The following is a 23,365-nucleotide window of genomic DNA, read 5'->3' on the forward strand; positions in this document are numbered from 1 at the left end:
CCTCCTGTCAGAGCCCCGTCACAGTCACCCCGGCAGGCACCCCAGACACCCATCAACACGCTCCTCTCACCCAGGAGGAAATAGGGGGCAGGGGAGCTTAGAGAGATGTCCAGGGCCCCACACCGAGTTCAAAGCGAGCTCCAAACTTTGTTTTCCCCACCCTGGCATGTTAAGGGTGTCTCTTGGGCTGAGGGGAATCTTAACTGCACCCCCCTTTCTCAGAAACCTCAGGCTTGGTTCCCAGCTGAGGGCGGGGAGGGAGAGAGCAGGCGGCAGGGTGTCTGTTTTGCTTTGTGAGGTTTTAAAAAAATAATTTCCGACCTTAGAGGCGGCAGCAATTACAGCTGGCTCACTGGGGAGCTGTTTGCCGCCTGTCATCGGCCCCAGGAAAGGGTCCCTAATGGAGGCCTGGCGGCCAGAGCAAACAGTAGTGGAAATAGTGCTCAAAACAAAGGCGCTGATGGTCTCGGGCAGGCAGATGAGAGGGAGGAGTGGACAGGCTGGCTGATGGCGGGGCTCTGGGGGCAGGGGCCCCAAGACTCATCAGCTGGTCTCCTCATGTCCCCCAGACACTGCAGCAGTGGTCACAGAACTCCACATAGGCACTGGGTGCCCCCAACCCCATCCCAGCTCTGCTGCTTTCTATTAAATCCCATTCCAGGCAGAGAGAACAGTAAGTACAAAGGCCCTGGGGTAGGGCAGAACCCTTTCAGCTAGGGCTTATTTGCTTCTAGAATAGTCATTGGGCTTAAAAGCCTTCCCTAAAGGCCAGTCTTCTAGGTGAGGGAAAAGGAGGTAGGAGCCTTTGGGAGGCGGGGCTGGAGTAAGACCCCCGCCCCCCAGAGAGTCAGCATGAATAGCAGCAGCCAGACGTTTACAGGTATGTGTGATCCCCTCGAGTCCCCACAATACCCATTTTACAGATGAGGAAACTGGGGTTCAGAGTTTGGCTGACCTCTGGGAAGTACAGTTGGGTTTCAAATCCAGGTCAGCTTGACTCCAGAGCCCACATGTTTACTGGTACAGTCTTGGATTTCTCAGACACAGTTGGGCAGGAGTAGCAGGGACTGGGTTGGAGGCAGGAACTGGGTCCCAAGGGGAGCTGGGTTTGACTGGGTCCTGTCAGAGAGAGGGTGGAGGAGGGGGCAGCATAGCCACTCTGCTCTCTGCCCTTGCCTTCTGGGCATCCCCAGAAGCTCTGCTCCGAAGCGTCCCTGGGCATGCCGCCTCAGTTTCTCTCTTCCTATTGATCTCTGCACCTGGCTTTCAGGTGCTCCCATCTCTGCCGCTCTCTTGCTCTGTCCTTTCTGGTCCTGGCCTCTCTCACTCCACTCTGGATGCTTCCAGACTTTTTTTTCCCCTTCTTGGTGGATCTGCGGAAGCTTTTCTCTGGGGCTCTGGGGTTACCTCTCATTCTATGGCTGATGCAGCCTCCCTGTGCTTCCTCCATCCACACCCCCTGCAATCTGTGACAAGCATTAAGGATGGGTACACACGTGGACTCTGAGCTCAGACACTCAAGCTCAAATCCTGGCCGCTCTTCCCCTGCCAACCTCTCTGAGCCTCACTAGCTATCAGTGCAGTGGGTGGCTCACCCCACCAGCTTTGCAGGATGTACAGGTGAGCATGAAAAGAAATGGTACCTGCACAGCCGTCAGCCTTCATCCCATCCCTGGCTCCCTGCACGTCCCCACACTTGGTTTCTCCCTCTCAAGCCCTTTCATCCCCTGTGGCCTAGATGTGTGGGAAGAGGAGGCGGGAATTCCACTGGGGAAACCTGCTCAACTTCCACAATCCTGCAAGTGCCAGAACATTTCCACTCTCCTTAAATCTCCCCAGATTTGTAATTCCACGGCTGTCTCCTTCAATATGTGCTGGTGGCCTTGGGAGGCACCCCGCCCCCAGCCTGCCAGCCCTGCTGCATGGGGGCTGCCTGGCAGGGGGCCTGGGCAAGTCCCCACCCTCTCTGTGCCTCAGTTTCTTCATCTGAAGAAGAGGAGGGTGACAGTGGCTGCTTCCCAGGATGTGCTAGGGATTCTGTGAGATATTTCATTAAAGAAACAACTCTGTAAAAAGGAATGAAATCTGATAATATGCTACAATATGGACGAACCTCAAAAACATTATGCTGAGTGAAAAAAAGCATGTCCCCCAAAACCACATATTCTATTATTCCATATATGTGAAATATCCAGAATAGGCAAATCCGTAGAGACAGAAGGCAGATTGGTGGTTGCCAGGGCCTGGGAGGAGGGGGAGTGACCGCTTAGTGGGAGGATGAAGATGTCGTGGGACTAAATAGGCATGGTGGTCGCACAACTTGGTGACTGGACTCAATGCCCTTGACTTGTACACTTTAAAATGGTTAATTTTATGTTATGTGAACTTCACTTCAATTACCACTAAATAAATAAATAAAAAGGAAACGTTTTTATAAGCACATACTTGAGTCAGACACTCACTTTATAAAAACACTAATGGATTTAATCCTTACAACACGGGCATAGATGTAAACAACAGCTGATTCCCTTTGCTGTATAGCAGAAACTAACCACATTAGCAACTACAAGAAAAATTAATTTTAAAAGATCCATACATCAGCCTCTGCAGTGGTTGTTATTATTATCCCCATTTTACAGATGGGGAAACCGAGGCACATTAAGTGTTAGCGGTTTGAATTGTTATTGGGTGGGCAATCAGCTGGGGCTGGGCAGGGACCCCACTTAGGTCAATGTGCTAGTGTGTCCCTAAAACTCAGCAGTGAGTGGATGTTGAGGCCCTACTGTGTCCAGAACACCGAAACAGACTCTTCACCTGCACAGATCATGTAATCCTCAAAAATAAGCCTTTAACCAATGACACACGTGGGAACCGAAGCCCAGAGAAGTGAAGCAACTTACACAGCATCACACAGCAAGAAAGAGTGGAGCCACATCCTAGGGAGGGGGGCTGTGTGACAATAATACAGGCTCTGGTGTTTCCTGGAACTTGGGTTCACGTCCTCGCCCTACCATTTACTGGATCTGTGCCCTGTGATACACAGTCCTCTGTCCCCGAGTGTTAGATTTTTTATCTGTGAAAAACCATAAGATTGTTGTGAGGATTATGGATCATGCCCTGCACTGGGCTTGGACTTGTGAAAAGGGCTCTGTTGTATGGATGAAAAGGCATCTACATCTGTAAATCCTGGACTTCACCTGCCCCCCAGTCCCTCTTTTTCCTCTGGGTCCTCTGCCCCTTTTGCCAACACATCAGCCCTCCAGTGCGCAGAGCATGGTCTGAAGAGCCTGAGGCTGCAGAGATGAAGGCAGCCTCCGATTGGATGGGATGGAGGTCCTTGACAAGGGGTTCGCCTCGTGCCGGAGAGTAAACAGCTCCCCACCAAGGGCAACATTTCTTTGATGTCTCCTGTTTCATCCAAAATGCATGAGTTCTGTATTCCATGCCATAATATATTCATGTTTGTTTTAATACAAAAGTAATGTTCTTTTCCCATTTGTCGGGGCAGCGGAGGGATGGGAAGGAAACTGATGCCTCAGAAAGTCACTTCCAAAGCCTCAGTACAGCCAGAAGGGAGCCCTCCATTCATTTCTTTGGTCATTCATTCTACGAGCACGCATTCAGGCCTCCTCGTTACTGAAATTTATGTCAGTCCTCCCCACATGCAAGACACAGGGAACCTTCTGGCAAATCAGACAGGATGCTGTGCCATATAGGTGAGTGGGATTTCAGGTCTATGGGCCAGAGCGAGCAAGATCTCGGAGGTGCCAACTAAAGATGAATCGTGGGACTGGGCCAGTGGCCAAGACAGCCAGAGCTGGTGACAGTGGTGGAGGTAGCTGCCCACCGATGGGCAACGTCAGCTGGACCTGCATCCCAAGCCCTTCTGGTCAAGAAGGAAGTCTCTTCCTGATGCCGCTCGAATTTAACACCCATCTCTCACCCATCTCCCCTGTTAATGAGAGGAAATGGGGACGGAGGCTCATAGCCTTCAGCAGGCAACCTTCTCTGGCTAGAATTTACGAACGCTGTTTGGTTTTCATAGTGTTTATTTTTCCTGTTACCCTCTCTTTATGGCAAGTGATGCTGATTTTCCATTTATGGCAGTAATAAAAGTCTCCTTTTAAGTGGAATTTATTTAAGTAAAAAAGAGAAAGATGCTTTGAAAATAAATATTAAGTAAATAATAGTGCAGGTGGTCCAGGGAACCTGCAGAAATGGTAAAGTGGACCCCAAAAGGCTGGGCTTGCAGAACTCTCTTTCCTATGCCCTTTCTGGCCCCTGAGCACCCTGGCTGTGCAGATCCCATCAGTGTTCAAGTCCAATCCTGTCCCCTCTTCCCAGAAGCCTTTCCTCTCCGAGGACGTGCACCTCCGTCCAGAACCTCTGCACACACCTTGTGTTCCGCATGTCTCTGCAGCGCACTAGGGTCTCTGGCTCTGTGAATGGTGCACACCCTGAACAACCGTACATGCCAATCCAGGCTCAGTCCCAGCCCTAGTTGCTCAGTCCCAACAATAGTTACTGGTCTGTGTGTCTGTAGCTCCTGCAGAATGTGTGCCCCTTGAGGATCAGGGCCTGGCCTGGGCATCTTGGGAAGCCCAGCACAGGGACTGGCCCAGGGTAGGCATCTGTGAAAGCTGATCTCTCATTTCTTCTGCAAGGAGGACTTGAGTCCCTACCACATGCCCAGGCCCCTATCATCCCAAGAAGGCACATTCAGTTCCTCAGACTTTCGTACAAAATGCACTCCTTGTCACTTCTTTTAATTATTATTATCAATTCCTTTGGTTGTGCCGAGTCTTAGTTGCAGCACTAAGGATCTTTTCGTTGATGCATGTGAGGTCTAGTCCCTGAGCAAGGATTGAACCCAGGCCCCCTGCATTGGGAGCATGAACTCTTAGCCACTGGACTACCAGGGAAGTACCCTCCTCTTCACTTCTTGAGAAGAGGACACCTGTCCATTCCAAGATGAAAGAGGCTCTGTGACCTTGACCCCTCTTGCTTCAGGCCACCTGCCCAAGGTGGGGGGCTGGCTGCCCAGGAGGAAACAGGGAACCCTTGGGTGCCCCCCGACCCCAGGCCCATCCCAGAGCAGACACCCCACACCCACCCCTGCCAGGCTTCTTATTCCCTGGAGGCTTTTTCATCCCACTTCTTTAGGTTTTCCTCTTATGGACATTTTACATCCCCTGATTTCAAGAGCTCTGTGAGAGTCTCATGTGAGATGGAGCTTCCCAAACAACACTCCCTCTGCAGTCCTTTTCCCTGTTCTGCCTCCCAGTAGGGAGTTCAGGAGGCTCTGGTCTTTTCTGACCCCCATGTCACACACCCTTTCTGCCTCAGCACTCTGCTAAGCTGGTCACCGAGCAGGCTTTCTGCAAATAGCCCCCAGTGACTCTCACTTTCTAGAGCTGCAAGAGGACAGCGGGTGAGAGAGGACTCAGATTTGGGTTGGGAAATTCCACAGTCAGCCTTGGGATTGAAATCTGACTAGCATCAAGTAGGTCAGTCGGTAAAGTATCTGCTTGCAATGTGGGAGACCTGGGTTCAGTTCCTGGGTTGGGAAGTTCCCCTGGAGAAAGAAATGGCAACCAACTCGCCTGGAGAATCCCATGGACAGAGGAGCCTGGCAGGCTGTATAGTTCATAGGATCGCAAGAGTCGGACACGACTTAGTGCTATCTTTCTTTCTTTCCTTTTTCTCTGGGAGGATGAAGTAGGGTCCTGTTTAGAGTGTCTGCCACATCAAGGGGTTCCCTTCAACACCGGGGCAGGGGACTGTCCCCAATAGCCCCCAGGTTATCTGAGCCTCAGTTTCCCCACTTGTAATAAAGAGACAGTGACCCCTGCCCAGCGGGTCGGTGTGAGGATTACTGGGAAAACGCATCTCAACTTTCTGGTTCCTAGTGGGCCTCCAGTCAGAAGGTCACCCCACAAGGTTGATGGCACTGGTCCTTGGGCCTCAAGGGCAGGCGAGCTGAGGGCCCTTCTTGGAGCTTCAGCCTTTCTTTATTGGCCTGTTCACTCTTGGTCACATTTCACATGACAACTTGATGCGTCATCATGGAGAGCCTCCAGCTTGTCAATTTTCTGGGAAGCCCCTTGGCTGGACCCAGTGGGCCAGACTGGGCTTGGGCATTGGTGGTCGTGAGGGCCAGTGGGAGATAGGGTGGGTCTGGGGGGGCCCAACTCAGGACCTCCCTGCCTGTGTCCATACATCTGCGCTCGTGGGTGCTGTCCCCCCAAACACTAATCTGGCACATAGTAGATGCCCAGTAAATGTTGGGCGGGTGGATGACGGGATGAATGAATGAATGGATGATGTCTACGTCTCGTTTTTTTCTTGCAAGTTTCTAACTTAAGTCTCTGAAGTTTCTGTCTAACCTTCCTTTCTCACTTCATTCAGTACATGCCCAGCAGTAGCATCTGTGCGCCTCCTCTATCCTGGCCAATACGGAGCCCTGCCCTGGGGGAGCTTCCAGTTTGGGGGAGACACAGACACCCTGATTAATACCTGCCATGTAACACAGGCCAGTGGGGCAGCAAATGGAGGACTCGGAGACCATCGGGAGCATCAAGGAGGGCTTCTGCCCTAGCCCAGGGGGAGGGGGTGTCTCCAGGCAGAGGGCCACTTATGAGCAGGGATTCCAGGAACCATGCAAGGTTGGGCCCTGAGGGAGATATGCACACATGGCCCAAGGGCAGGAGGGGCTGAACTGGGTTCTGGGCGGGGCCAGAGCTAGAGGCTTCAGATGCTCAACCTGGGGGTCTGACTTTGACCCTGAGAGCTGGCGGTTTCTCAATGGGGCATCCCAAGCATCAATACCTCTGGGAGCGCCCTGCTCATCCTCCAGGGCGGGGAGGATGGGATCCTTTCTTGGTCTTTCACCAGAGCTGCTGCATATGTTCTGTGTGAGAGCAGAGTATTCGTTGAACACCTACTATGTGTCTGGCATCATTCTAGCTGGCAGGGTGCAGCAGTAAACAAAACAGACCCAAATCTCCTGCCTTTGAGGGGCTTACACCCTGAGTGGAAGAGGGACAGTACACGAGAGACGCTAAGTGAGAATATAATATATTAGTAAGCAGTAAGGAAAAATATGAGGGAGAAGAGGCCAGGGACGATACAAGAGGTGACATTGGAGCAAAGACGAAAGAAGTGAGAGGCTCCCATGGATACGGGGGCAGGGGGAGTCTTCTAGACACAAGTGCAGGGAAATTTTTGTTGATGAAAACCATTGTGGCAGAGCTGGGAAGCCACAGGAGGTGGTAGGGCTTTTTTTTAAACAATTGTAAAATAGTCATAATGTACAATTTACCATTTCAACTATTTCTAAGTGTACAGCTCAGTGGCATCAAATATATTCAGATTACTGTGACCATCACCACTATCCACTTACGTAAATGTTTCATCACCCCAAAGTGAAACTCTATAGCCGTTAAACAGTGATGCCCCCAGCCTGCCTCCCCCAGCTCCAACAGCCACCATTCTGCTTTCTGTCTCTATGAGTCTGACTACTCTAGAAATCTCATGGAAGTGGAATCATACAGTATTTATCTTCTTGTGACTGGCTTATTTCACTTAGCCTAATGTCCTCAGGGTTTTTCCATGTTGGAGCAGATGTCAGAATCTCCTTTTTTAAGACTATAATATTCCATTGTATGGAGGGACCGCATCCTGCTTATCCATTCATAAGGTTTTAAGCAAGCAGCGACTCAGTATTTCCTGGCAGGAGATTGGATCTGGGACAGAGATGACCTCAGGACCCCAGGGGCCGCACTGGTTCTCTCTGCTCTGCCCGCTTCGTCTCTCTTTAGCTCCAGCTCTGCCTTGGTTCCCCTGATGAGGAGCTGCCCCTGCCACCAGTCTCCCGGGGGAATACAAGCTCCAGCAAAGATTGATGCGTGGGCTGGGGACCAGTCCCTGCAGGCTTCCTGGAAGAGGCAGTCTTAGTCCAGAAACCTGAAGACTGGAAAGGCAGAGAGGGTTGGGCAGAGGGAGACCTGGGGCTGGACCAGAGTGTCTGGGATGAGGAACCTGAGCTCAGAGATGGAGGGATGTGGGGACTAGGCTAGGGTTGCCTGGGTCAACATGCCTCCTTGGGACCTGCGTGAATCTCCCTGGCTTGGCAGGCATGGATGTTGGAAGGAGAGTAGAGGACTGATGGATGAGGGGTGTCATGGTCCAGGTGTGAGTGAAATACAGATCTTGCCTCCACTGCATAATCTGATGAAGCTACAAGGAAGCATCTTTAAACATCTTCCTGGAGATGGTAGGATTTTGAGCTAGAAACTGAGAGAAGGGAGTGCTTTTTCTTGCGCACCTACTATGTGCCAGGCATGAGGCGTATGTTGCCTTGTGCAATTCTCTCTTTATCCTCTCATTCTTCCCTTTTTTCAGCTAAAGAAACTGAAGCTCAGAGAGGTAAAGGGGCTTGTCCAGGTCACACAGCTAGGGACTCAAGGAAACAGGATTCAGATCCATGCCAGAGGCCAAGTGCTAGATGTTTGTACTGAACGAGGGCTTGAAAGGTTAGGAAGGAGGTCAGGGTTCCACTCTTGAAGGGCAGGTGAGATCTTCCAAATCATCTCCTGCCTTTTCCAGGAGCCAAAGTTAGTGACTCCGGCTGTGGCCACAAACTATTTCCTGCAGATGATGCCCGATAACCAGGCCTGGGGTTAATTAATACATCGCTCCCCCAATTAAAAGCAGAAAGGAAGGAGATGTTGCATTCAATCAAGCCCCTTTCTCCTTCTCCTGCTGAATCCTAATTTGTGGACAGCGGTTTTAATTGTCTTCCCAGCGAGCCCAGCCCTGCTCAGGGCCCTGGGGCTGGAGAGGACAATCATATCCTTCTCAAACATCTATAATTATACCAGCTCCCTGGCTGGGAGGAGTTACCTGAACAGGGAGGGGTGGGAGGAAGTCAAAGAGGAAAGAGGATTTGAACGTCCCAAACTCAGCAAGGATGATGTGGAGGTTGGGGAGGGGTCTGAGAGGCTAGAGGGAAGGAGGTGGTGGGGTGAGGGGACCAAGAAAAGGGTTATAAGAGCATGGTCTAGAAGTTATGGGCTGCCACTCCTGAGTCCTCCAGAGCTGGGTTCATACATAACCACTGACTCTGGGGCCTTGGTCAAGTCACTTAACCCTTCTGAGCCTCAGTTTCCCCATCTGAAAAATGGGGATGATAATGATCACACCTCCCTAAAGAGCTTGGCAGAGGGCCTTGTTAGAGACGATGATCTCTAACAAATAATGGAATACTAACAAGCACTCCATATTTGTCAGAGATCATCATCGTCATCGTCAAAATTAAGGTGGCTCAGCTTCTGGTCTCTGGTGCTGATGCTGAGTCCTCATCACAGAATTAGCAGAGGGAGCAAGAACTTCTTGACAACTAGAGTCCCCACCTTCAGTGGAGGCAGGAGGAGCTGAGCTCCCCGTCTCTGGAGGTGTGCAAATGGGACACAGAAGTGTGGAATCTGGTGGCTGAACTTGACCTGATAATTCAGATCAAATTCTGATGGGAGCTGATGGACTCCCAGGGTCTTGGTCACGCCTGATGATCAGACCCTAAGTTCAAAATCCAGCTGTGTATGTATCTTGGACAAATGATGTCACCTTTCTGAGCCTCACTTTCCTCATCTGTCAAATGGAAGTGAGTGGATTAGAAACTGTTAGAGACAATGTCAGCATCAAGCTAGTAGATGCTCCTTAAAAGGTGTGATTATTATTTTTTAAACAAAGCTCCGTGGGTTTCCCCTCCTCCCTTCTGGGTTCACACTATCCTTCTCCACCTCTGCTTATTGGTATTCACCCCTCCTTCAGGGTGCAGCTGAAGGGCCAGGTCACCTCCTCTTCCCCCAAGTGGAAGGGACCCCTCCCCTTCCCAGTGCCCAGGGCCTGGCTCCCTTGGGTTTGTCTGAGCTGGTGGGGGTCTCAGACTGTGAGGACTAACCCTACTGTATAGAGGAGTAAACCGAGGCTCAGAGAGGGGGAGAATTTTCCCAAGGTCACACAGCAAGTCTGACGGCAGAAACAGGCTCAGTCCCTTCTCCCCGGCTCCAGGTCCTGGCACTCACCTGTGTGTGGTTTCTCCCTTCAGGAAGGGGGTTCTCTGGGGTGGGCCCCAAACAAACCCTCATGTTGCTGCTTCTGGAATATGGGGACTCAGATATGCCATCAAACGCCTAGAGCCTCAGCTTCCCCACTTGTCCTGAGAATGCATTGCCCCCTTCATCACAGAGGATGGAGCCAATGGGATCCTAAGGGGGCCTCCTTCAACCCACCCAACCATGTGGCTCCTGGCAGGGTCTGAGGGGATCAGCGAGAAAGAGCGAGGGGCCAGAGCCCCCTGTGGAGAGGGAGAGCTGGTGGCCGCACCTACAGCCAACTCTCCTGGCTCCCAGGAGTTCTCAGAGCAGATTCTCCCTCCATCCTCCCAGCCAGGGCCCCTCCCCACTTTGGCTCAGGACTGCCTGGCCCACCTGGGGCTGGTGGGGGTGGTGGGGAGCAGCACCTTCTCTGGGAAGCCTCCCTTGATTGCCTCAGGCTGGGTGAAACGCCTCCTCGATACCAGCCTAGGCCTTTACACTCAGAATAAAACAGACTCCCCACAGGACGGCGCTTCCTCAGGACTTTCCAGAACAAGGTTGGCCACTGGGGACTGTTCCTTTTTAAGAAAGAGTCCTACCACCCCAAACAGTTTGAGTTATGTGGGAAAGAGCACAGCCTTGGGAGTCAGACAGTGCATGTGTGTGTGTGTGTGTGCTGTCTTTTCAGTCGTGTCTGACTCCATGCAACTCCATGAACTGTAGCCCACCAGGCTCCTCTATCCATGGGATTCTCCAGGCAAGAATACTGGAGTGGGTTGCCAGGCCCTCCTCCAGGGAATCTTCCTGACCCAGGGATTGAACCCATGTCTTGCATCTCCTGCATTGGCAGGCGGGTTCCTTAACCACTAACATCATCTGGGAAGCCTGGCCTGGGTTCAAACCCAGGCTCCACTGTGTGACTTTGGAAGGGTTACTGCCCTACACTGGGCCTGGGCCGCCACCTCTGAGCAGTGGGGAGCTGAGGCTGGCAGAGTCCCCACCTGCCAGGATGCCGTACATGACAACTGACCACTGGGAAGGTGCCTGGCCTAAATTGAGATGTGCTGTAATCATGTAAAATACATGTGGATTTCCAAGACTTAGCACAAAAAAGAATGTAAAATTTCTCATGAATAATTTTATACATGTTGAAATAATTTTTTGATATCTTGGGTTAAATAAAATAAATGATTAAAATTGATTTCACCTCTTAAATTTTTTTTTTTTTTTTTTTTGGTTACTTTAAAAACATGGCGACAGGTAATTGAAAATTCCCTCTGTCTTTGCACGGGGCTCGCATTCTGTGTCTGTTGGACAGCACCCTCTAGAGGATGATTACTGGGATCCGCGTTGGGGGAGAGGGGCTGTTGTGGGGCTGGAGAGGGCCTGACCTTTCCCACCCCTGGCTGCTGAGTAGCCCTGGGCCAGATTTCTGCATCAATAAGAAGAGCTGGTGGACCAAGGTCAGGGTTTTCAGTCAGTTGGGGGGCCTGTGGGCAGGGGGAGGCTGAGTGAAGGCAGATGGAGGCCAGCCCCTCCTTTCACCCTGATGGAAACCCATCGCTGCCCTTCCTTCCACCCGTGAGACCCACCGTACCATCTCCCATCCTCCTGTGGGACGGACTCACCCAGCCCTAGGAGGAGAAGTGCCATGGCTGAGTCATACAGCCCTGGTTCCAGGGCTGGCTCTGCCCTTCCTAGCTCTGTGATCCTGGGTGAGGGGCGGGGGGTGGCTCCTGGTGGGGGGAGCAAGCCCCTCTCCACACAGTAGCTCTGGATCTCCTTTCTCCATGGGCAGGAGGGAAGATGGTGGTTACTTTCAGATTCCCATGGCTCAGGCAGGGACAGCTGGAGGGGGTTACAACAGCAGTGTCGCTCCCACTATCTCTTGGCCAGGAAGGTCACACTGCCAGTTACCTCAGATCCAACTGGGAGCCTCACCACTCTCCTCCTTCCCCCATCTGCAAAGGTGCTGGGCAGGTAGGGGTGTGGATCAAAGCAGAATCCGGCTGTCCCCAGGGCCAGGGGCCAGTGGCTCACTCTGAGCACCTCCCAGTCCTCCTGGTGGCTCAGGTCCTCGGCGGCCCCCTTCAGTCCTGCCTGAGTTGGCGAGTCGGCATCAGCATTTAGCGAGCACCTACTATGTGCCAAGCACTGTTCTAGAAACTGGGGATATATCAGTAGACCAGACAGGCACCACCCCTACCTCCTGGAAGAAAAAGCAGACCATAAACATACATAAAATAAGTGTATTAGCTGTGCTGTCCAATACAGTAGCTGTTATCTACAATTTAATGGACATGAGTTTGAGCAGACTCCAGGAGATGGTGAAGGATGGGGAAGCCTGGCGTGCTGCAGTCCATAGGGTTGCAAAGAGTCGGACATGACTTCGTGACTGGATGACAACAACCCCCTACAAGTGGCCATCTGCATTTAAGTTTTTTAAAAATATTTATTTTTGGCTGTGCTGGGTCTTTGTTGCTTCACACAGACTTTCTCTAGTTGCAGCAAGCAGGGTCTATTATCTGATTGTGGTGCACAGGCTTCTCATTGCAGTGGCTTCTCTTCTTGCAAGAGCATGGGCTCTAGGGCATGTGGGCTTCAGTGGTTGTGGCACATGGTCTTAGGTGCCCCTCAGCACATGAGATCTTAGTTCCTTGACCAAGGATCAAACCCGTGTTCTCTGTATTGGCAGGCCGATTCTCCTGGACCACCACAGAAATGCTTACATTTTAGGTTAAATTAATTTAAATGACGTAAAACTTAAAATTCAGTCCCTTATTCACACTAGTCATATCTCAGGTGCTCAACAGACACATGTGGCTGGTGGCCACTGTATTAGCTCAGATACAGACCATTTTCCTCATCGCAGGAAGTTCTAGTGAGCAGCACTGAAAGTATGTTGGAAGGGAAGAGGGTTTCAAAGCTCTGGGTTGGGGCAAGAGATGCAGTTTTCTTTTTTTTTTTTTTCCAATGCAAATTGTATTTTGCAATTTCTCTTCTTTTTTTAAAATTTTTAATTAATTGTTTTGACTGCACAGCTTGTGGAATATTATTTCCCTGAACAGGGATCAAATCCAGGCCCTGGCACTGGAAGCACTGAGTCCTAACCACTGGACCAGGAAATTCCCAGGGATGCAGCTTTAAGTGAAGTGGTCAGGGTAGACCTCGCTGCACGTGCATGCTATGCTAAGTCACTTCAGTCGTGTCTGACTCCATGCAACCCTATGGACTGTAGCCCTCCAGGCTCCACTGTCCATGGGATTCTCCAGGCAAGAATACTCGTGTGGGTTACCATTTCCTTCTCCAGGGGATCTTCCTGACCCAGGGATTGAACCCTCATCTCTTACGTCTTCTGCATTGGCAGGCAGGTTCTTTACCACTAGCACCACCTGGGAAGGCCTCAGGCCTCACTGAAGAGGTGACATTTCAGCAGAGCCCTGATGCAGGGGAAGGAAGGAGCCCAGTGATAATCTGGGTGAAGAGAGTGCTAAGCAGTGGGAACAGCAAGTGCAAAGGTCCTGAGGTAGGATCTCAGCTAAACATCCAAGGAACAGCAGGGAGGCCACTGTGTCAGGAATGGAATGAGCAAGGGGAAAAACAGAAGCTTTTCCTCCACAGGGGACTGGCTGAACATGGAAGGCTTGTCAGCCACTGTAAAGGCTTTGGTTTTTCGTCTTAGGGAGAGGGTGTTATGGGAGATTTGAGAGAGAGAGGGACTGATTGGTGTTTTGCCAAATTTCCTCTGGCTGCTGTGTTGAAAATAAATGAATGAGGAGGGTGGGTGGTGGCAGGGAGGCCAGTGGCTCCCCCGCTGTCATGGGCGAGAGGTTGTGATGGCTGGCCCAGCCTGGGGCAGTACAAGCGGGGAGAAGGGGCTTGATTCAGGAGATGTTCTGGAGACAGAACCCATGGAACTCTCCAGAGACTGAATGGGGGCATAAGGGAAAGAACAAAGGAGGCAAGGGAGACCCTACAGTTTTTGGGGGGCCGGGGCACTTGGAGGTCAAAGGTGGGTGGGCAAGTACCTTCCTCCAGGAGCCCATTGTGTTTCCTGCCCATTGGAAACAAGGACAGTCCCAGCTCTCAGTTGCTGACACACCACCCTTGACACGTGTTCAGTAACTCAAACAACATCTCCGTTCTTATTAAACTGGCTTTGTTACGCAACGGCAGTCAGTCCCTCGCAAACCTCAGAGAACATGGGCAGCCTGAACCCATGACCTTGGAGGTCAAGGATGTCACAGACATTCTCTTAGCCTGCAGGCTCATTGCTGGAGTCAAGTTCCATTTGGAAACCCTGTGTGTACAGCAGAAACAGCAGGATTTTATCAATCCTGACCCTCCCAAAGTGCTTGGGATCATGGGAGCGGGGTGGCAACAGGTGACCCCAGAGCAGGACCCCTGCTTCCAGTCAGGCTCTGTCTTCCTCCAGCTTCGAGGCGAGCAGTGCCAGGAGGGACCACGGGGGCTGCAAGGTGGGCTTGTCTGCCTGCTGGGTGGGGGCGCCTGGCAGCAGCAAAACAGACCTGGGGTGGCGGGGACCGACGGAGGCAACATTCCCTGGGTGACCTGCCGCTGCCAGGCATCTTTCCAGGGAGAGATAATCCGTCCTGAGAAGAGGAAAGAATTCTAATTACGTCTCAGGACAGTATTTGTTTGGAAAGACAAGAGACAGAACATATGGTGGGAGCTGCACCGAGCGGGGACTGGTTTTCCCATTTATCTGCTAGCGTGGTGGGGGTGGCCGAAGGGTGGGGCTCGTGCTGGGCCTGGGGAACCGCTGCTCCGTCTTTGGTGGGGAGCTGGACCTGGCTTGGGGTGGGGGGCGTGGGTGACGGGAGGCACCTGGGTCTCCCACCGTCCCCTGGGGGCCTTGAGAGGATGGAGACTGTACCACCTGTTTGGGGCATCTCACAGGTGCCAGGAAATGTGTAGTGAGGGAGCTCTGGTCCCTGCTGTCCTGCAGCTGCGACAGGCAGTACCCGCAGCCAGCGGGTGTGTGTGACCATGACCAGGGTGTTGAGGGGAACCGACCCAGTGGGTCAGGGACAGTCTTTCTGAGGGGGCCAGGTTTCAGCGGAGCTTTGAGTGACCTGCCTGGCCAAAGAGGCACCAAGGGAAGCACACTTCAGGCACTGGGAACAGCGGAGACCAAAGTGAGGCCTGTTCACAGGACAGAATGGAGACCAAGGGGAGGTGGGAGTGGCCTGCCCTCCAACCTGGGCAGAGGGGACCCCGGCAAGGTTCCTTGATTGAGGCGGAGGCTCAGGTCTGGTCTGGTTTCTCAAAGACAGTGCTGAATGCTGTGCCCTGGGATTGAGAAGACCCCCCCAGGGCGGGGCAGGCAGAGAAATTGGGAAGAATTGATGAAAGCAGCAGCTTCCTTTCTGGCCTCCTGGCCTTCTTGCTCACACCTTCCAACCAAGCCCTCCTCGGATCCGTCACTACCCTCTCCAGACAATCTGGTGCCCGCGGTCTCGGGGGTCGAGGGCTGGCCTCTGTGGGACATTCGGGGCCCCCCGACCTCCTCCTTCATCCCCAAGTCTTGCCACCTGCCTCCACTGCCCAGCTCTCTTGCCCAGCCTCCCAGAGCTGGTCCAAGCGCCCCACCAGCAGCCAGACCACCCCGCCCCACCCCCGCCCCTCCCCTCCGCCCGCCCCCGCCGCCGGCCCTGAGGTTTCCTGAGCCCTTGGCTACCCTTCCCCCGGTGTCTCCGCACAGCCCTGTTCACAGAGACGCCCCACGACATGACGGCGCGGACGGGCGAGGACGTGGAGATGGCCTGCTCCTTCCGCGGCAGCGGCTCCCCCTCCTACTCGCTGGAGATCCAGTGGTGGTACGTGCGGAGCCACAGGGACTGGACGGACAAGCAGGCGTGGGCCTCGAACCAGGTACCGCCCGGGAGAGCCTTATCCGAGTGGGGCTGGGAGGATCCTGGCCCCCCCACTCCCCGGGAGGGGGTATGTCTCTGCCCCTCATCGTCTCTGAGGGGCACGGGCTCGGGCTCCAGCTGTGCTCGTCCTCTGCAGCCCCCAGCAGTCTCCCTCCCTTCCTGGAATGGAAGCTTGGTGGGGGGGTCGGAGTAGGGAGCGGAGCGAGGCTATGTACTTGGGATGCGCGCAGCTGGTAGGGCCCTGCAGGGAGCAGAGTCCCGCCCTTCAGGTACAGGTGGGGAAACTGAGGCCAGAGGGACGGAAGCTGGCTCCAGGTTACTGGGCAAGGCGCGTCTCCTGACTCACCTTCTCCAAGCCCTGGGGGCACTTGCTTTGTAGTGAAAGTGAAAGTTGCTCAGTCCTGTCTGACTCTTTGCAACACCATGGACTATGGGGTCCATGGAACACTCCAGGCCAAGGCCTGGTGTGCTACGATTCATGGGGTCGCAAAGAGTCGGACACGACTGAGCGACTGATCTGATCTGAACCTTTCCCTTCTTCAGGGGATCTTTCCAACCCAGGGATCAAACCCAGGTCCCCCGCGTTGCAGGCGGATTCTTGCAAGCCCTCTAAATACAGGGCAGTCTTTGCCCAGTTCGGTCCCCCCGCCCCACACACACACACACGTGCATGCATGCCCTTCCACATACCTGCGGACACAGGAGGCAGCCCAGTCACGGCACACGTGCACACTCACACACACACACACACACACCGTGGAGGCATATGCTACTGGTGTCCCCGCCCACCTGCCTGGCCAGCGCTATCACCACCACCAGCCCCACTGCCAGTCCCTGCAACACTGCCTGTGGGTTTTCTCTGGACCACAGAGCCTGCCGGCACGGAAGGCAGGCTGGGAAAGGGCTCCATCAACGGCTGACAGCAGTTGGAGGGTAAATACCCCAGCTCCCTCGCCCTTCAGTCGGGATAACTGAAGAGCATCCCCAGGTGCTCAGAGGGAGAAAGTTCAGTTGCCCACGGTGGTAACTGGCTTGAGGACATACCCAACCTTAACTTCCTTTGCTCTTTGGTATCACTCACTCACTCACCTCCTGGTGTTTCCTGGCATCACCTCCCAAATAAATCATTTGCACTTGAATCTTTGTCTCAAGGTCTGCTTCTGGGGGAGCAAACTAAGACACTCTCATTCTTACGCTTGTGTGTATATAGGTATTATGCAAACACATATGTGTCTGCTCACCTGTTCACATATGAACACATACATGACACACTCTTATATGCACACACAGGCATGCTCACACATTCTTGCATGTTTCATGAAATGGCTTCTAACATATTCACAAATACATATTAAAATCATCTGGCTCCCGGAGGTGTCCACTCCCCAGCACACTGGCTTAGAGGACTCGAGTGGTCAGAGAAAGCTCTCAGGCACAGAGTTGTGGGCTTTGCAGTTGGAAGCCTCTGAGGTTAGTTTGCAGGGGAAAGTATGTGGGCAGGGCTCTGGCAGCATCTGTGCAAACAAACCTGAAAACAGGACGCATCCACAGATGGAGAGAGATGCAAGTGTGCAGACAGACAGTCCTACAGACACGCCAAACCCGAATTACATTCTTGCCTGTTCACACCTACCCTCCCTGTGTATCTCCAAGTACCCTCCATATCAGAATGCATAGCGCATGTGCAGTCAGTTTTACAGATACCTCCTTTATCTTCCTTTGCTCTAACTCACCTCCATCCCTGAGTGGACACAGAGCTGAAGGACTACCCCCCCCAGCCCCGCCTCCAGACCCGCGGTCCTTGGAGCATCACCTGCTGTCTCGAGAATCTTAGCTGTGGCCCATATCCCCATCCCGTGATGCTAACGCCTTGTCTCTGCTTTTTCTACCCTCCCCCTCCCAACAGCTAAAAGCATCTCAGCAGGAAGACACAGGGAAGGACGCCACCAAAATAAGTGTGAGTTTTGATAATGACTTCTTACAAGGGCTCTAATGGAGGACACAGCTGTAATTTAAAAAAAAAAAATTGGTCTAGTTCAGCAGGGAGCTTTGGCAAGAAGATGGAGGAGAAGGAAAAAAGAAAAAAAGAAGGGGAAAAAATTGGCCCAGCTGTTTTTTAAAAGCCAGAGATTTTTCAAGTTCATTGAATGACAGGCACAAACAAATGATGGGGGAGAGAAGATGCATTCTCTCCTGTCGGGGCCAAGGCTCTGCATGCCTGATGCTTCGTGCCTGTCTCAGCAGCATTTTTTATTTGGGAAGCCAACGAGGAACTAATGAGACTGAGTCGGCTTTTTTCGGCCCATCACAAATGACGGCTGCGGCATCTCACGGTCACTTGGGTCATCTGGCTCTGGACGTGAGGCGGGACAGAGGATCTACAGCCGAAGGGTTTCAGGGCTGGCCGGGCCTTCTAATGCATTGACTCATTTTCATCATTGCTCCATCTCTCGAGGAAAGGGCAAGCTTTTGCCCATTTTACAGATGGGGCAGCTGAGGCTTAGAGGGGTCAAAGCCTTGCTGGAGGTCATGACTTGGCTGAGCCACATTGAGCTTTTGTCTCCAGGCTACACTGGAGCCCCATGAGGTAGGGCACCCAGGGGACTCAGGGAGTGCCAGTTTTTATAGAGAAGGGCGCCCCAAGCAGAGTCTGGAAGAGGCTGAGGAGAGGGGACTGACCTGGTGATACGTGTGGCCATGGGACCAGGTTGGGTTTGTGCATGGGGCATGCAATCAGCCTGGCAGGAGGCTGGGAGTCAACTGGACACATGCCCAGAAGATGCAGGTGCCCACAGGGGTATGGATGCATGTTGGTGGGAGTGACCTCCAGATTCACTCTTTTCTGCTGCTCCTTCCCAAGCCCATCAAGGACTTGTTGGGGAGCTCAGGGCCCCAAGGCCACTTAGACACAGAGGATCACCTACAGCAGAATTCACAGTGTAAAGAGTGGGCACCAGGAGGCGTGAGGTGTCATGCCAGGCCCTGGAGGTGGCAGAACAGAGGCCGGGAGGCTGGGAGGGAGGCTCCCACGGAGGCTCAGACAGGAGATGGGCAGATGACAGAAGAAAGGCCTTCAAAGCATCGTTTGTGCTATCTACCCTCAGGCCCTTTCTGAGCTGGTAAAATGTAAATCATTTCTGGCTCAGGGCGGCTGCTGGCCCACCGACCCTGGCCCCTTACCCTCATCCTCTGCCAATGGCACGCCCATGTGTAACATCTTGTTTCTTGTCCAAACACCCATCAGTTAAGCCTGGCCAGGTGGAGACCTCTGTGTACATTAATATACCCTGTTCATGGCAACTCTCTCACTGATGATTTTGCTTGGGGTTTAAGAAGCATCTAACACAAAGGAGAAAATAATCTAATTGACTTAGAGGATTAGAATTCAAGGCTGCTGGGCCCCACGTGAGGGGCATGCAAAGATGCTAATTAGTTAAATAAAATAAATGTACTCAGCATGATTGTGCAATGCCCACCCCCACCCCAATCCCTGGCGATTCCTGCACCAGCTGGGGCTCTGGTTAGGAGATTCCCAGACAAACACAGACCCATTTCCATGTGCAGAGAGCATCTTTCCTGTGATAGTTCTTAAGTACATGGACGCACAGTTAGCGGACATCTGTGAGCAGCAGCACACCCTAGGTTCCTGCAGCCTGAGAGAAGGCTCAGATTTCTCCATGGCCTTCAAGATTCTGTGCAGCTCACTCTGCTCACCCTCTGGGCCATCTCATCTGTTGGACCTGGTTCCCCTGTCCCTCCCAACCCTGGCTGCCTCCCAGCCTCGCATTCCTTCCTACCTTCTGACATTTACACAGGCCAGTCCCTTGGCCTAGAAAACAGTTCCTTTCTCTTCCTTCAGAACTCAGCTCATCAAGCCTCCCTGGACCCTGGGACTCAGCCGGCGCCCCTTCCTTCTCCTTGCTGGCTACATTTTTGTCTGTCTTTTTTTGTCTGTCTTTTGCCTGAAGACATTTCAGGCCTGTCTTCCCTGAAGACAGTGTGGCTGGGACTGCGCCTGCCTGATTTCTGGAGCCTGGCACCGTGCCTGGCAGGTAGTCAGCGCCCAATAAATATTTACCAAGTGACTGCCACACACACACAAACACACACCCAGGCCAATGGCAGCACAAAGCCAGACACAGATTTTGATACACGGACATGCCAACACCATACTCATCGTGCCTGTGCGTGTATGTGTACAGGGGTCATGTGGGAAGGTGGGGCCTGGGAACGAAGGCCTTGTGCCTGCAGGAGCCAGATGAGCCATGCAGGAGTGCTGGTCCCAGAGTCCCATGTCACCTAAAACTCCGAAATTCCAGGAAGTATCTCCCAATTTTTAAAAAAATTTATTTTATTTTTGGCTGTGCTAGGTCTTCGTTGCTGCATGCGGGCTTTCTTTAGTTGCGGTGAGCGGGGCTACTCCCTACTTGCTTCTCATTGTGGTGGCTTCTCTTGGTGCAGAGAATGCGCTCTGCTCAGCAGTTGTGGCACACAGACTTACTTGCTCTGAGACATATGGGATCTTCCCGGATCAGGGACTGAACCCGAGTCCCCTGCATTGCAAGGTGGATTCTTAACCACTGAACCACCAGGGAAGTCCCTGATTTTTTAACTCTTGGGACCTAATTTGATTTTTGAAAAACTGTGGAAGACAAACAGCTCAGTCTTCTGGCTGGGCAGCGTCAGCACCTTGGGGGCCCCAGGTTCAGAGTAGGAAGTAAAATGAGTCTCCGGGGGTTTGGTGGAGGCAGGGCTCCATCGTGGGTGCGGTAACCCCTTGGGTTCACCATGGTGGCCCTGGGGAGGTTGAGATGCGGCAGCCCTGAGTGCAGGGGTAGGGCAGGGAGGACACGTGGGGCCAGCGCCAAATGTCCCAGGGCCACTCGAGTCCTCGTCCAGCTTTGCCCCTCCCTGGGCCTCTCTTCCCCCGCTCACTGCTGTCTAACAAATATATGAACAGCGCCATGGAAACTGTAAAGTCCTCTGGATTCGGCCGTGTAAATGACAATGGTTACTAGAGTGGAAACTTAATATGAATTTTCAAATCACATGATTCCTATTCCCAGAATTGGGGGTGGAGGGGTGTGGAGCAGGGAAAGGAGGCCCAGCTTTGCAGAAAACAGGAGAGGGAATGAAAAGAGCTCAGAATCTCATAAGGAGATCGTTTAAATTACAGGCACCTGTAATAATAGCATTGATAACAATAATAACAAGGCAGCTAACATTTATTGAGTGCTTGCCATATGTCAGGAACCATGATGAGTACTTTACAATGTGATTTATCTCATTTAACTTGAGGCCTGGGGAAGGATCCCCTGGCCTTAAAAATTATCTCGCTTGGGAGCTTGTATATGCTGAGGATTCCCTCATCAGGACCTCATTCCTGGGGCTCAGATAAATTCTGCCTGTGTCCACTTTCAAGTTCTGGAAGTCTTTCTTTTGAGTTCACTGAAGTGCTGTGTTTTGGAATTAATTTCCCCTTAACTAACAATTTTGTAAGTAGAGATGGCCCCCAACTGCTGAATTTGAAAATAAGGTGAAATTCTCCACATGCATCCCTTTCCCAGGAGGCTCACCTGCCTTTGTTACTGTTAGTCCCTTCTTTGGTCTAACTGCAGTTGTTTGTGCTGTAGATTCATGTAACCTGTTTCAGTCCAAAACAGCCATGGGCAGCCTGGGTCCCAGTATACATGTGGCCTTGTGCTCCTGCCCTGCTAGCCTAAGCCCTGCCTCCTCTCCAGCCAAGCCCTACAAGCCAAGCGGCAGCCAAAGAGGCCTCAGAAAGCACGCTGCAGCCCCCACAGCATGTAGGATCTTCCCGGACCAGAGATCGAACCAGTGTCCCCTGTAATGCAAAGGGAAGCCCCTGATTTTTAACTGTTGGGACCTAATTGGATTTTGAAAAACTGTGGAAAGCAAACAGCACCTCCCAACTCTGAGCCCCCAAATCTGCATAAATGGTTAAAAGGAGGCAGCAGTATTTGTCAGATCAAGCCCCTGCCTGCCTTGCCTGCCCACCCCATACATGTGATACATGCATGAATACTGCATGGTTTCTGATGCAGGGAGTGGGGGCTGGGGACGAGAGCAGCACACGAGCTCTGCATTCTTCATGAAGGATTAACAGGCCAAGCAGTGGGTCATGGTGTACTACGACTTTATTTTCTGTAGAAGACATTTCTATATTTCCTTGAAAATTCCTGCAGTGATCCATGGTATACAAAGGGCATGGAATTCTGCAGTCTGAAAGGGAAGCAAGATTCATGTGGAGTCGAAATCACTCCATGCATCTTGGGAATCCCTTGAAATAGGCACAGAGCAGCTGGCCTTTGGCTGAGGCCCCAAAGATTACTCTGTGAAGGCCATGGTCACACACACCCAGTCCCCACTCTCAGGGTACTCCCAGCCGGTGTGGCAAATGGATGATAACTCAACCATCACACATGATAAAAAGTAAAATTACAGCTGTGACTATCAAAATAAGAAGGAGTGCAGCCAGTCACAGAGGACCTGACCTAGTCTGAGGGGTCTGGAGGGCTTCCTGGAGGAGGTGTTCTTTGAAGTGAGCACTGGAGTGTAGGGTGGTTGACTTGGAGTAGAGGGAACTTCTCTGAGTGTGTGTGTGTGTGTGTGTGTGTGTGTGCTGGAGAAACTGCTGGAGGTTGGTGGGTGAGGGAAAGGAGAGGATTCCCCCAGCAGCCACTATGGGGAGCCACCACAGGAAGGGTTCTAAGTTGGAGCCATTTTGGAAAGATATGTCTGACTGTCTTAGGGGGATGGATTGGAAGGAGCCAAAGAAGGCAATGGCAGCCCACTCCAGTATTCTTGCCTGGAAAATCCCATGGATGGAGGAGCCTGGTAGGCTTCAGTCCATGGGGTCGCTGAGTCGGACATGACTGAGCTACTTCACTTTCACTTTTCACTTTCATGCACTGGAGAAGGAAATGGCAACCCACTTCAGTGTTCTTGCCTGGAGAATCCCAGGGACGGGACAGCCTGGTGGGCTGCCATCTATGGGGTTGCACAGAGTCGGACACAAGTGACATGACTTAGCAGCAAAGCACTTTGGAGAGACCCTGGGGGAGGCTGGGATATTGCCCTGGCCAGTGTGTGGGGATCTGGGTTCCGGAGAGAAAGGAAGGACCAGTGTTGTTTAGCAGGAAGATCAGTGGGATTCAGAGACAGATTGTGCCCGTGTGAAGGGAGATATGGGGGTCATGACTTGGGAGGGTCTGGCTGCAATGGGTGAGGCCTTCTGGGGCCCAGATTTGGGGAGACTCTGAGTTGGTGTCTGGCCTTGCCAAAGTGAAAGTGAGAGTTGCTCCGTCGTGTCTGACTCTTTGAGACCCCATGGACTATACAGTCCATGGA

The 23,365-nt window shown here is 52.4% G+C and overlaps 1 protein-coding gene across 1 annotated transcript in view; it reads left to right on the plus strand.

Moving 5' to 3' along the window:
* Positions 1 to 23,365, plus strand: part of VSTM2L (V-set and transmembrane domain containing 2 like) — a 38,540-nt gene that overhangs the window by 9,532 nt on the left and 5,643 nt on the right. The window contains exons 2-3 of the mRNA XM_019972397.2: positions 15,823 to 15,992; positions 17,901 to 17,951. Coding sequence (XP_019827956.2) covers positions 15,823 to 15,992; positions 17,901 to 17,951 — 221 coding nt within the window. The remainder of the gene's footprint in view (positions 1 to 15,822; positions 15,993 to 17,900; positions 17,952 to 23,365) is intronic.

Source organism: Bos indicus, chromosome 13, assembly GCF_029378745.1.
Source record: "Bos indicus isolate NIAB-ARS_2022 breed Sahiwal x Tharparkar chromosome 13, NIAB-ARS_B.indTharparkar_mat_pri_1.0, whole genome shotgun sequence".
NCBI lineage: Eukaryota > Metazoa > Chordata > Mammalia > Artiodactyla > Bovidae > Bos > Bos indicus.